The sequence below is a fragment of the Musca domestica genome, unplaced genomic scaffold (assembly GCF_030504385.1).
Source record: "Musca domestica strain aabys unplaced genomic scaffold, Musca_domestica.polishedcontigs.V.1.1 129, whole genome shotgun sequence".
NCBI lineage: Eukaryota > Metazoa > Arthropoda > Insecta > Diptera > Muscidae > Musca > Musca domestica.
Window position 1 is genome coordinate 1,585,780 of NW_026712171.1, and position 13,247 is coordinate 1,599,026.

At 35.5% G+C, this 13,247-nt stretch overlaps 1 protein-coding gene across 2 annotated transcripts in view; it reads left to right on the forward strand.

The window, feature by feature from the left end:
• The window catches only part of LOC105262348 (capon-like protein), a 463,665-nt gene that overhangs the window by 369,652 nt on the left and 80,766 nt on the right, over positions 1 to 13,247 (forward strand). For both annotated transcript variants that reach the window (XM_059118433.1, XM_059118432.1), the window contains exons 4-5: positions 5,384 to 5,479; positions 5,561 to 5,728. In XM_059118433.1, coding sequence (XP_058974416.1) covers positions 5,384 to 5,479; positions 5,561 to 5,728 — 264 coding nt within the window. The remainder of the gene's footprint in view (positions 1 to 5,383; positions 5,480 to 5,560; positions 5,729 to 13,247) is intronic.

Below are 13,247 nucleotides of genomic sequence, written 5' to 3' on the forward strand. Positions count from 1 at the left end.
GGGTTCAAGATTTTGAAAACCAAAACGCTCACAGAAAGCGAAATAAGAAGACAACTCTCTTCAAATTTCACACATACAAACAATTTTCCTAACACAAGATCTGTTGTGAAGATAAATGTCATAAATTGCGAAACAACTCGGCGATTCTTTACAACTTGCCATATCTAAACATATGTCTCTCAACCAGAATCCTGATATGAATATGGAATTTAGGATTTCCCATAAATTGGATATAAATGTTCAATTTTCTTATATATTCATAATAATATTTATATCATATTTATTTAGGTCCGATATGAAATGGGCAATATTGACCCATGCTTTCAAAACCCACTCTATAGAGGGTCAAGAGTTTGAAAATTCATAACAGATGTCAAAATATTTTTAAATAATCGAACATTGGCTGAGGGTATACATCTGTCGGCAAAACCGATCCATTCTTTTTTTTTCTGTCAGTCTTATTACCACGATTTGGTATAGCCACCATATAACGGTACCTACCGATATTCGGCATTTTGGTGGTTTTTTCAAATTTTTGTGGGGACTTGTCTAAAAAATTGGTATTTTTGGTCATAATGGGTTCTGGCTGCGGTGGTGAAATATTGTATGTATAGGTCCACGCTTTGGTATAGCCCCCATATAACGGTACCTCCCGATATTCGGTATTTTGATGGTTTTTGTCACATTTATTAGCCGATTTGTCTAATAATTGGTATTTATGTGCCCTAATGGGTTCTAGCCCCGTTGCCGAAACATTGTATGTGTAAGTTCACGTTTTTGTATAGCCCCATAAAGCGGTACATCCCGATATTCTATATTTTGATTATTTTTGCGACATTTTCCCACGAAAATGTCTAAAAATTGGTTTATGTGGGTCACAATAGGTTCTAATGTGTCCTTTACCATAGGGTGGTGGGTATTAAAAAATAAGGTACGGACGTACTTAATGTTTTTTTAATTGTTACCAGCTCGAATTGTTATGTCCTCCACCATACTAGGGAGGGTGTATAAACTTAGTCAATCAGTTGGTAACTCCTCGAAATACCCATGTTAGTATATATATTCTTCTCAACAAAGTATATATATTCTTGATCAGCGTAAAATTCTAAGTCGATGTCCGCCTGTCTGTCAATTGTAATCACGCTATCTTTCAAACGAATTGAGATAGACGGCTATATATTTGTATTTTTCCTACATTTGCCAAGTCCCTAAATTGGTCACGTCTGTACCCCAATATTCGCAATATTCGGTATTTTTATGGTATTAGAGACATTATAGACCGGAATTGTTTTAAATTTCGTATTGGCCGATGACGACAAATTTTGAATGCAGGTCCACGTCTTCGTATAGCCTCCATATAACGACACCTCTCGATATTCGGTATTTTGATGATATTTTGAATTTGAAATTTGTAATGGATACTCCAATCTATGACAGAAAATTGTACCCAAAAATGGATTTTTTAATACTTTTATTTGCGAAACTGTTTAGAGATTCTTTACTACTTGCAATATCTAAATATTTTCCCAACCAGTAATTTGAAAAGAATACGAAAATTTTTAGAAATTTATGATTTCCGATAAAATTGGATATAAATGTTGGATTTTCTTGTAATTTTGCCCATACCAGCATTTTTATCTGTATTAGATGAAGTGTGAAAATAGAATACTTCGGTCCACAATATCAAGTACCTCGCGCACATTTCAACATTTTCTAAAGATTATCACATATTTCATATAAAGTGAAGGAAGTAGTCGATATTGTCTAAAACAGGCACATCGCATCAAATCTTATGACCCACAACTAAAATCGTTTGAATTACGACTGAAACACGTGTGAACTAGTTTTTGAATTCAAATAAACATGTGGATCTGGAGTTTTTATTTTTTTCAATAAGTTTCTATTTATATGTGCTTTTCAATGAGCCTTTTCCGATTAGGTACGTTTAATAGTACATGACACTGAAAATAGCATTACTTCACTGTAACCTTCCATGTGAGGTCAAAATGAGTCAAATCTAAATAAAAGACAATAACAGCATGTCCTACGTATGTAGTAATATTTCAAGACAAAAGAGAAGAGAGGTATGAACAATTTTGTTAGACGATTTTCTTGGAAATTTCTTTCAGTCACAATAAATATCAAAGTACATTTACTCATTTTCTGCGTAGCTATATTGTCATAAATTCCCAATGTCATTTTTAAACAATTTAGCTTGTTTTTCAGACCTTGTTTTAGGCAAGCCTAAAATACCGTATTTATCATAGTACTTATATTGTCATAACCATAAATACTTTGAGGGCTTGCTGGAGGCATTTCTTTGTAATTCACCAGGGGTGGCATAATCACTGCTACGCCTATTCTCCCTTTTCGCTAAACTTTAAATTGTGCCTGATGTTGGTATATTTATCATGAATTTATTTAAAGCGACAGCTAAATGGCGATGATAAAGTCAAGTTCGTTTATGAAATGGATGTGATAATCTTTGCTGTGGTTACTTTACTCTCCTTCTAGGGGATCAAGTTTTGTAAAGCTTTTTGTTTATATTTTTTCCGGTGCGTAATAAAGATAAATGGCTGTGACAAATGTTCTAAATATTTCCTTATGAAATATTTTAATAAAAAAAATTACCGCAGGAAATCGTTAACAGGACCTAAGCGGGGATATGAAGTTTATGCCAACAAGTAAAAAAGTATCTGTCGGTTTTGCCGACAGATGTACACCGTCAGCCAATGTTCGATTATTTAAAAAATATTTTGACTAATGTTATGAATTTTCAAACTCTTGACCCTCTATGGAGTGGGGTTTAAAAGAATGGGTAAATATAGTCCATTTCATATCGGACCTAAATACATATGATATAAATATTATTATGAATATATAAGAAAATCGAACATTTATATCCAATTTATGGGAGATCTTAAATTCCATTTTTATCTCAGGATTCTGGTTGAGAGACATATATTTAGATATAGCAATTTGTAAAGTTTTTTTTTCGAAATTTATGACAGATAAAAGTATTGTCCCTTTGTGGATGGGGTACCAGAAGGGTTTCGCAAATATATAGCATCCTCACTACAGATATTGTGTTAGCAAAAATATTTGTATGTGTGAAATTTAAAAAGAGTTGGATACTTATTTCGCTTTCTATGAGCATTTTGTTTTTGTAAAACAGGTAGCAAAAGAAATGGTCCGATTTCTACCGTCTGTATAACAGATCTTATGTTGATGGAAATATTTTAGATGTACCAGGTTTGGAATGGAATCGGATGTTGATTTTGTTCTTTATGAACTTCAAGGAGCTTCAAAATTTTGAGCGTTTGTGAAGAAGGAGTGGACCGATATTGCCCATCTCTGAACTCGATCTAAGTTTGACAAAAATATTATGATGTACCAAATCTGAACCAAATCGGATACTCCATTCGAGAGTTATCGTACGCACCAGCCAGCCAGACTGACAGACGGACGGACGGACATCGCTATATCGGCTCCAAATGTTCTGAAACGAATTTGGTCAAAAGAGACCTAGGGTCTAAGACCGTTAGTTTGACTTGGCACGTTTTGACCGCATCAAATGATATATATACCCTCTGTAGCCATATTGGCTGAGGGTATAAACAAACAAACATTTCGGCCGCATTCGCCACACAAAAATAAATTAGCGAAGGTTAGCACAGTTCAGCGCAACTTTTGCCCTATCGATATTCGAAACATTTAATTTTGACATATATTCAAAACAAAAAAAAAAGACAACTTTTCTTAATTTTTTAGAGATATCGATTAAAAAAAAGACAAATGAAAAATAAAAATAAATATAGGAGCCAATCGCTGAAGCGATTACAACATAATTTTGAAAAATTTTAATAGCGGATTTCAGTGAAATTGGAAATACATACCGTGTTTGGTGCATACATAAAACCGAAAATATATAGGAGCTATATCTATCTTTGAGCCGATTTCAATATAATTTGGAAAAATTATTTTTGTATCAAACTCCTAAATTCGGCGGTATCCATTGACAATTGGGAAAAATAACTTTTTTTCAATTACCGACAGCGTTTAACTTTGAAAACCCCTTTTTTGGATTTTCAAACTGCTTTTAAAATTTACACAAAAAGTTTTCAAATTTACAAAAAAAAAAAAATTACAAATACTAACCGGCATGCCGACAGTGTACAGGGTGAGATGAAAAAACTGCAACCAACTTCATACTACTGCCATTTCTAAGCCACTCGTCCGACAGCTCTTGAGCTGAGCATATCGCAATATTCCATTCGTCAAATATTGAAAAATAAGCTCGGGGTAAAGCCATTGAAATTCCAAAAAATGCAAGAACTTGCACCGCAACAGATAGAAAATAGACTCAAAAGAGCTAAAGAGTTGCTTTGCTCGGCCGAAAGTGGCGAATTGCCGAATTTGATTTTCCCCGATGAGAAAACATTCGTTGTCCAGCAGTTTGTAAAGAAACAAAATGATCGTGTTTACTTGCCAAAGAGGTCAGCTGAAAATGTGAACCTTCGCTGGGCCACCAGAACTCAAGCACCGGCCATGGTGATGGTGTGGGCCGCCATAACAGCCGATGATCGCTTTCCGCTCGACCGTGGCATCAGAATAAATGCCAAATATTATCGCGAAAATATTCTGGAGGGTGTATTTAAGCCTTGGGCACGCAAACATTTTGGCCGCAGACCTTGGACATTCCAACAGGACTCAGCACCATTGCACTCAGCACGCGCCACCCAAGAATGGTTACAAAATGAGGTTCATCTCTTCATTTCTAGCGCACAATGGCAACCAAAATCTCCGGATACCAATCCGTTGGACTATTATGTCTGGAGTATTTTGAAAGGCAAGGTTGGCACTAAAAATACCAAAGTGTCGATCACCTCAAGCAAGCGCTTTACCGGTAACGGGCCAAAATACCATAGAGCAACAATCGGGCAGCATTTAACGGTTTCATTGGCCTTTTGAAGACCATAATTCGTGCCAAAGGTGACCAATTCTAACAAATCTGAACTTTTTCTAAAATGTGACGCTATTTTCGACATTTTTTTTTGCTTTCATTCAATAAATTAAAAAAATAATAAAAATTATGGCGTTTGATTTTGTTGCCGTCATTTTATCTCACCCTGTACGTACTATATTAGGTAACTAATTAAAAAAAATCACAAAAGTGTTCGCAAACCAATTATAAACACACAGTAACACTCAGCTCTAACTTTTACGGCGCAAACTTTTAACCGTTCAACGGAAATGGTTATTTGCTTGCTTAACAAGTTGGAAAACTACGCCAACAACACCAACTATAGTTTTGCTACACTAATGACAGCCATAAACAATAATTTTCTCTTTTTTTTGCTTTTCTTTATTCTTTCCGTTTCAGTACGAATGCAAAGTCCAAAATCTGAAAAAGCGCAAAGTTACCATACACATTTCCGTTAATGGAGTTCGCGTGGTTCTGAAAAAGCGAAGGAGAAAAGTAAGTCAAACTTGTGAACTTTTAGAAAAACATCATCCCTTTAATGTGTGTTCTTCCCTTCTTCTTTTTGTTATATTTTAGAAAAAGAATTGGACCAATGATTGCGAGGAAATTGAATTACTAAATCATCCCATCTATCGAATATTTTATGTGTCCCACGACAGCAGTGATCTCAAAATATTTAGTTATATTGCCCGAGATGCCAGTACGGACACATTTAAATGTTCGGTTTTTAAAAGTCATAAAAAGGTAAGTGTATGCGAACGAAATTTTGCATGTCTGGTCGTTTCTTCTCTTTCACAGTTGGTCCCCGCTGTTTCTTCCCCGTTTTTTCCTACAATTTTTCCGAAATAAATGTATATTTTTATACATGAAATCTCACATAAATGAGGTTTTGACTTTTTCAGAATTTCATGTGTTTTTTTTTTTTTTTTTTTTTTTTTTGGTTATTTTTGCATTGGTAGACGCCAAGTAAATGGATTTGCCTGAGACAAGTAATGTTCAGTCTCATTGTATTCGTTATTCGTTAATTATATTGGCAGCGTTCCAGTGGTCTTCCATTGCTCTTTTGTTGTAGTTGTAGCAGTCACCGTCCACAAGATGTCGACATGAACGTTTTTTTTTTTTTGTTTTGCATATCAACAACTTAAGAGTTTAGTGTAGACAGAATATTTTATGATGATGTTTGTGCTGTTATTTTAATGACCGATAAAAAATTGCGCTTGATTTCAGGTGAGAAAAAATCGTTGAACATGATGGGAATTTAGGAAGAAAGTTTTCTAGAAGTATAATTCTTTACAGGTGTGCTGAAATGTTGAGGATTTCTATGAACAGAAGTCTTATGAGATCTTCTTTAGCTAAAACGCCTTAAGGGTCAACTACTGACAATAGACAGACAGGCCTTAAAGAGCTCATAGGTAAACTAGAGAGAGAAGATATTCTATAGACAGAAGAAATTTGAGATATTCTATAAGTCAGATGCTACCTGCAATGTGTATGTGTAAGCCAATTTTGCAAGCTGTTGAGAAGCTATGTGGTTGATGGAACCCTTGTTGCTAGCAGGAAACTGGATACTTATTTTTAAAATTGGAGAGGAGTAATGCCTCAAAGCTTTCGCCAATATGAACCAAAGGATATTCGGAATGTCAGATTCCCCTTTGCTGACATATTGTTTGGCTTCATTGACGTGACCATTCTGTTCACTTTCCAATCCTAATGAATAATATGACTACTCACCATCCGAATTAGATCTTTGGTGAGGTGTTTGACTATCGACTTCCTCTGGGCCCTGAGCTAAGGGTAACATAACACATCGGGTGACATCTCCAATATTAACCATAATCGAACATACCTTTTCGGGATATGATCTATACTCTTAGCCCCTCTACGTAGCATCTTATCAGATTGGTTATTCTAACGTAACCCAGAGCGGTGAAATCGCAAAACACGGAGATTGAAAAAATTTGGTCTGAAAATTGAATATATCGGACCATTTGTTTTGATAAACACTTTTTTGAAAACTAAATGATATTTCTCCCACCACAAATCTGATGCGAAGATGACATAGATCGGGCCACTTATTCTGGTACCTCCCCCACAAAGATTCAAAATTCTGAATAATCATAATTTTTATAACATTTTAAAGAAGTGACTATCTTTAAATTCCGCATATCCCAATATGTCTACTTACTATAGGAATAGTATGAAGATGGAATTGATCGGGCGAACCAAATAATAAACTTTAGTAGGCATATCCAAAAAAATCGTCATCCCTTCATCCTAGACACCAACAGTGACCAAAACTTAGTACTATTTAATACTTTTCAAATAATTGTAGTACGGGTAAATGGGCGATGTAGGTCCACGTTTTGGATAGCTCACATATAACGGTACCTCCCGGTATTCCGTATTTTGATGATTATAACGATATCATTCACCCGAATTGTTTCGTATTCGAAGTTCGTAATAAGTACTATAGCCTATGCCTAAAAATTTCGTATGCAGGTCCACGTCTTCGTATGGCCCCCTTATAACGGTACCTCCCTTTGTTCGGTATTTTGATGATTTAACCGACATCATTCACCCGAATTGTTTCAAATTTCGTTTTCGAAGTTTGTAATGGGTACTACAACCTATGCCTAAAATTTTCGTATGCAGGTCCACGTCATCGTATAGCCCCCTTTTAACGGTAACTCCCCTTATTCGGTATTTTGATGATTTTAGTGACATTATTCACCGGAATTGTTTCAAATTTCGTTTTCGAAGTTTGTAATTGGTACTACAACCTATGCCTAAAAATTTCGTATGCAGGTCCACGTCTTCGTATAGTCCTCATTTAACGGTACCTCCCTTTATTCGGTATTTTGATGATTTTAGTGATATAATTCGCCGGAATTGTTCCAAATTTTCCATTTGAAGATCTTAATGGGTACTACAGCCTATGACAAAAAAAATTATTTATGCCGGTTCGCATCTTCGTATAAAGCTCAACGGTATTTTTCGGAATTTTTTGTTGAGAATGTTCAAGTTCCTTGCATTAAAAGTTCGGCCCGGCCAAACTTAGCTGCTTTTTTTACTTGTTTTCGTTTGGCGACGCCTTGTATCCAACTTACAATCTATGGCCTTGTATCTAACTTTTTGAAATAGCCTATTATTTTCAGCGTACAGTTGATTCAAAATGTAGTTCCTTTGCAGTACCCTTTATTGAGTTATTTGGCCCAAACTTGGCCCATTTTATTTTCTATTCCGCTTAAGGAAAATATCCTTTCCCTTTTAAGGAAAAATATAACTGGATTATTTTTAGATTAATATTCCTAAATTTCGCTTGAATTTGGTCAAAACATCTTGCGTGGAAACTTCTGTGGATAGCTGTTGACAATTACTGAGATAAGACCATCCATGTTGTCTCTTTGGTCCTCTCTTTCTCTGTCTGCTCTCTAATACAAGATACACATTAAGAAAATGTGGAAAATAAAAGAAAAACAAAACATTTCCGTATTCATTTTTTTTTTTTTTTTTTTTCGAAAATAACAACAATCCAAGAATACTAGTCTCCAAGTAGTAAATCTTTCAAGCAATTCCAATTCTAAATCAGTTGCAAATTATGGCACTGTTTATAGTAGTTGTTGCAGTTGTATGGACGTCTCTTGGCCACGAGCAACACTCGTGTGTGTCTGAATGTGTATATGTATTTATCTCGTAAATGTCATGAAGCATATTGGTATTATGGCTAAATCCTAAGAACTATTCAGACCGCAGCGCTGTTGTTCAACAATGGACAATTGCGGTGTAATCCAACAAACATGTGCTGTTTGATGTGGGCTGCTGATGATGCTGTTGTTTGCTTTGGCCCAGACCACAGCGGCTGTCTCTCTGGTTTTACTGCAGTCGTATTTTATTGTCATTGCTTCAATAAAGTTTACTACTAGAACTCTGGGGTAGTACAGATACTTAGGTACGATGACCTTGGGTAATGACGCTGAGCCTTAAATAAATTTGGTTTTCATATTATTGTCCTGGTTTTGATTTTATTATTAAGATCAATCTCAAACATACTATTCGAGATAAAATTTATGACAAGGGAGAGGAGAAGTTTGCGTTTACATTGAATACAAAAAAATACAATTCTTGGAAACCCTTAATTAATATATCGATGGATATTTTGCCGTTTTAATTTCATATATCATTGGAGAGACTATTTGTCTGGCATTTGTTTGACTAAATGCGCCAAACATTCGTGCGCACAGCCAGAAATGTTAATTCCAAGAAAACGAATAATAAGAAAAGATAATGTCTTTGTTTCAGAAAAATCTGATTTTGTTTTTTCTTATTGTGACTACATTTGAAATTATTTTTGCTTAAGAAAAAAAAAAAAAAAAATGTACAGGGCGAGATAAAAAAAACTGTAACAAAGACAAACGCTATAATTTTTACATTTTTTTCTTAAATGTTATGCAATGAATGCAAAAAACGTCGGAAATAACATCAAATTTTAGAATAAGTTTAGATTTGTTCGAATTGGTCACCTTTGGCACGAATTATGGCCTTCAAACCACCAATGAAACCGTCACACGATGCCCGAATATTGCTCTGGGTATTTTGGCCCATTCCTGGTAGAGCGCTTGTTTGAGGTGATCGACACTTTGGTATTTTTTAGTGCCAACATTGCTTCCCAAAACACTCCAGACACAATAGTCCAACAGATTAGTATCCGCAGATTTTGGTGGCCATTGTGCACTGGAAATGAAGCAAGGAACCTCATTTTGTAAGCATTATTGGGTGACGCGTGCTGAGTGCGATGGTGCTGAGTCCTGTTGGAATGTCCAAAGGTCTGAGGCCAAAATATTTGCGTGCCCATGGCTTTAATACTCCCACCAGAATATTTTCGCGATAATATTCGGCATTTATTCTGATGCCACGGTCGATTAATACAAGCGGAGAGCGACCCTCGGCTGTTATGGCGGCCTACACCATCACCATGGCCGGCGCTTGAGTTATGGTGGCCAACCGAAGGTGCACATTATCAGCTGACCTCTTTGGCAAGTAAACACGATCATTTTGTTTGTTTACAAACTACTGGACAACGAATGTTTTCTCATCGAAGAAAACCAAATTCGGCAGTTCACCACTTTCGGCCAAGCGAAGCAACTCTTTAGCTCTTTTGAGTCTTTTTTCTTTCTGTTACGCTGTTAGTTCTTGCTCTTTTTGGAACTGCAATGGCTTTACCCCGAGCTCATTTTTCAATATTTGCCGAATGGAATATTGCGACATGTTCAGCTCACGAGCCATTTTTTCGGCCACTGCGACGCGGATTTCGATCAAGTCGCTTCTTTACTTTTCGAACCATTTCTGCTGATGTTGCTGTTTTCTTCTGTCCACTTCCTTGACGTCGGGCTATGCTAAAGGGCGATGGTACGAGACACAAAAGATTTATTGACATTTAAATGCTGGAGTGCTCTAACGATAGCCACTTGTAGGTTTCCAGCCAAATATAAAGAAATCACACTATTACGCTTGAATTCCATCACGAATAACTTTTTTTCTGGAAAATTCTCACCAGAATTCTTTTGTACGCTTGTAAACAACATGAAACAGTGACAGCTCACTGGATTGATTTTAATAGCTGTCGGACGAGTGGCTTAGAAATGAAATTATCTCACCCTGTAGAAAGATACCCCCTGATTTTAGTTATTGCCATACTTGCCAATTGATGTTTGTTTATTTTCAGTGGTAGGAAACCTTATATCTCTCATGAAGTTATACATTTTTGGAATGCACCTCCTGGAATCTTTCCCACAAATATAATTAATAACAAGTAAAAAGAGCTTTAAGTTCAGCCGGACCGAACTTGTTATACCCTCCACAATTATTCTTATCAAAGTCAAATGATATAATGAAGGGAGTAGAATATGCCAACAAAGAATATCAATTTAATTGCAATAAAAAATAACCCAAATAGCGAAAACAAATATTATCATCTAATTTGGTTGAATATTGTGGCAGTAACCTTCAAAATAGCGAAAATCGGGAGGTACCGTTGCATGGAGCTTATATCAATTAGTGGACCTTTATCGAGTATTTTTTTGCAGAGAGAGAGATCGAGATCGGTTCATATTTGGATATAGCTCCCATATTTACCTTTACCCGATTTCAAGTTAATTGTGCACCAAATGGTTATTACAAGCCGGAATTGAAAAGGCACAAATTCCTCCGCAAATTTAGTAGAAATCGATTCAAGGGAGGATATTCCTCCCTTATGTTAATTCATTTGGTCTTTAAATTATAACTGTAATCATAGTTGGCATGATTTAATTCTCACAAATAAAAACTTTTGTTTGTTATTTGATGTTCTACTAAGTATGCGTAGGGGTGTAGGGTATCACAAAGTCGGGCCCGCCCGACTTTTGGACTTTCCTTACCTGTTTCAGTTGCTTCCACTTGTGGTTCAATTCCCCATCCCAATAGCATCTCTGCCAAAACATAACCAGTGGAATAGGGTAACATACAAAAAAGCATTGGTCCATTTCATTGTAATTCCATGTCCGTCCGGTACAGAACTACCTAAAATATAGACATTTGTGGGATTAAATTTGCATTATTTTTTCGAATTCTTCGAAAATTAGACAGACTCCTCAAATAACTATTCAAAAACGTCCACCCCTTTAGAAACAAGCGTTTGCTGACAATATAAATATTCCTGGTAACGTTAATCCGTTTTAATACCCCCCAAATGATTGTTTATGAACTTAGGTCAAAATAACAATTACCACAGCTAATCCCACCATTTGAAAGCAGGACAGACGATGTCGTTATATAGCGGCATACTTATTGCTCACCATATTATCTTTAATTGTTTGTGTGTTTGTTTGTTAACATTTCTCTATTCTCTCTCTCTCTCTCTCTCTCTCTCCTTCGCTTGAAGCAAAAGTAGCAAAACGACACAGACAATACGCTGAAATAATGATTAATTAGTTGAGGTCTACAAAAATATACATACAAATTCAAATGTTTATATATAACTTAGACACGTTTCTTTACTTAAGATTAATATATATGTACGTCTTCTAAAGAGTCGGTTTTTGCAACAACATACTCTTTTAAATGCTTTGCTGTTTTGGCTTTAGTATTCAATTTTTGAATATTCATACATTTGCTGAAATAATGCCATAAATAATGGCGAAGCTGAAGACATTGTTCTGTGGCCACCTCTCACATTTGACGTGTTATTTTTAAACCTCATTAACTGTATATTTTCCAAGGTATATAATAAAACGATTTGGTGAGAAAATACTTTTTGAAAATTAAATTAGGCGGAAGAAAATTTGATATATCAGGATTAAACCCCAAGATTTTAGTTGTGACCATGTTAGGTTACTACAAACTCAATGCACAGTGGTCGCTGCCATTGGCCAAAATTCAAAGATATTTATTGTCAAATGTATACACACGAACTCTTAAGAGGTTAAGCTTTTTTGGAAAACATAAAAATTTTGGCTTCATTCTAACGGCCCACTTCGAAAATAGCATCAAAAAGAGAAAATGTGGTTAGTTGCTTTTTCAGTGGGATCAGTGAAAAAGTGGAGTAAAAATAGATCTGTATTACAAAATTAAATACATTTTAAAACAAGTAAGCAAAGGCTACAGTCGAGCGGGGCCGACCGTTGAAAACCTTACAACACTATAATAAACGATACAGTTTATAAAGGCGAGATACTCGCAAGAATTCCACATGATATTGTGACAAATAATAAAAGAAAACCATCAGGTTTCGTTCTCTAATTTTCGAATAACAGCAACATTAACTAATTTGCTCATTTCCAATTTATTGGAAGATGTTGCACGTAAATGGTCTTCCTAGATCTGGAACTAATATTTCCCAAAGACCTATAATCTTTCAGAAGTGGCAAAAGATTAACATTTATTATTGGTTTTTGACTGAAACGCATCTATATGAGATACAGACATTTGACTATATTCTTCAACGAAATCAGCGTTAACGAAATAGTCAGAAGTGTGTCTTTCCTGTATTTGTGTATTCTCCAAAAAGGAAGGATATTTTTATGCGATTTTTTAGACGTTGTTTCTTTCCTGCCAAGAGGCCATTCTGAATTAATGAGAACTGTCGAAATCAGTTCAGCCGATCTCGACATATAAGAGATCTTTCAAGCATATCTTCTTTGATAGACATATATATCGCACATATTTTGCTATATATCCGATTTGTTGGATGTTAACATCAATGTAAAGGTCAGAAGTTACCTTGTCATGG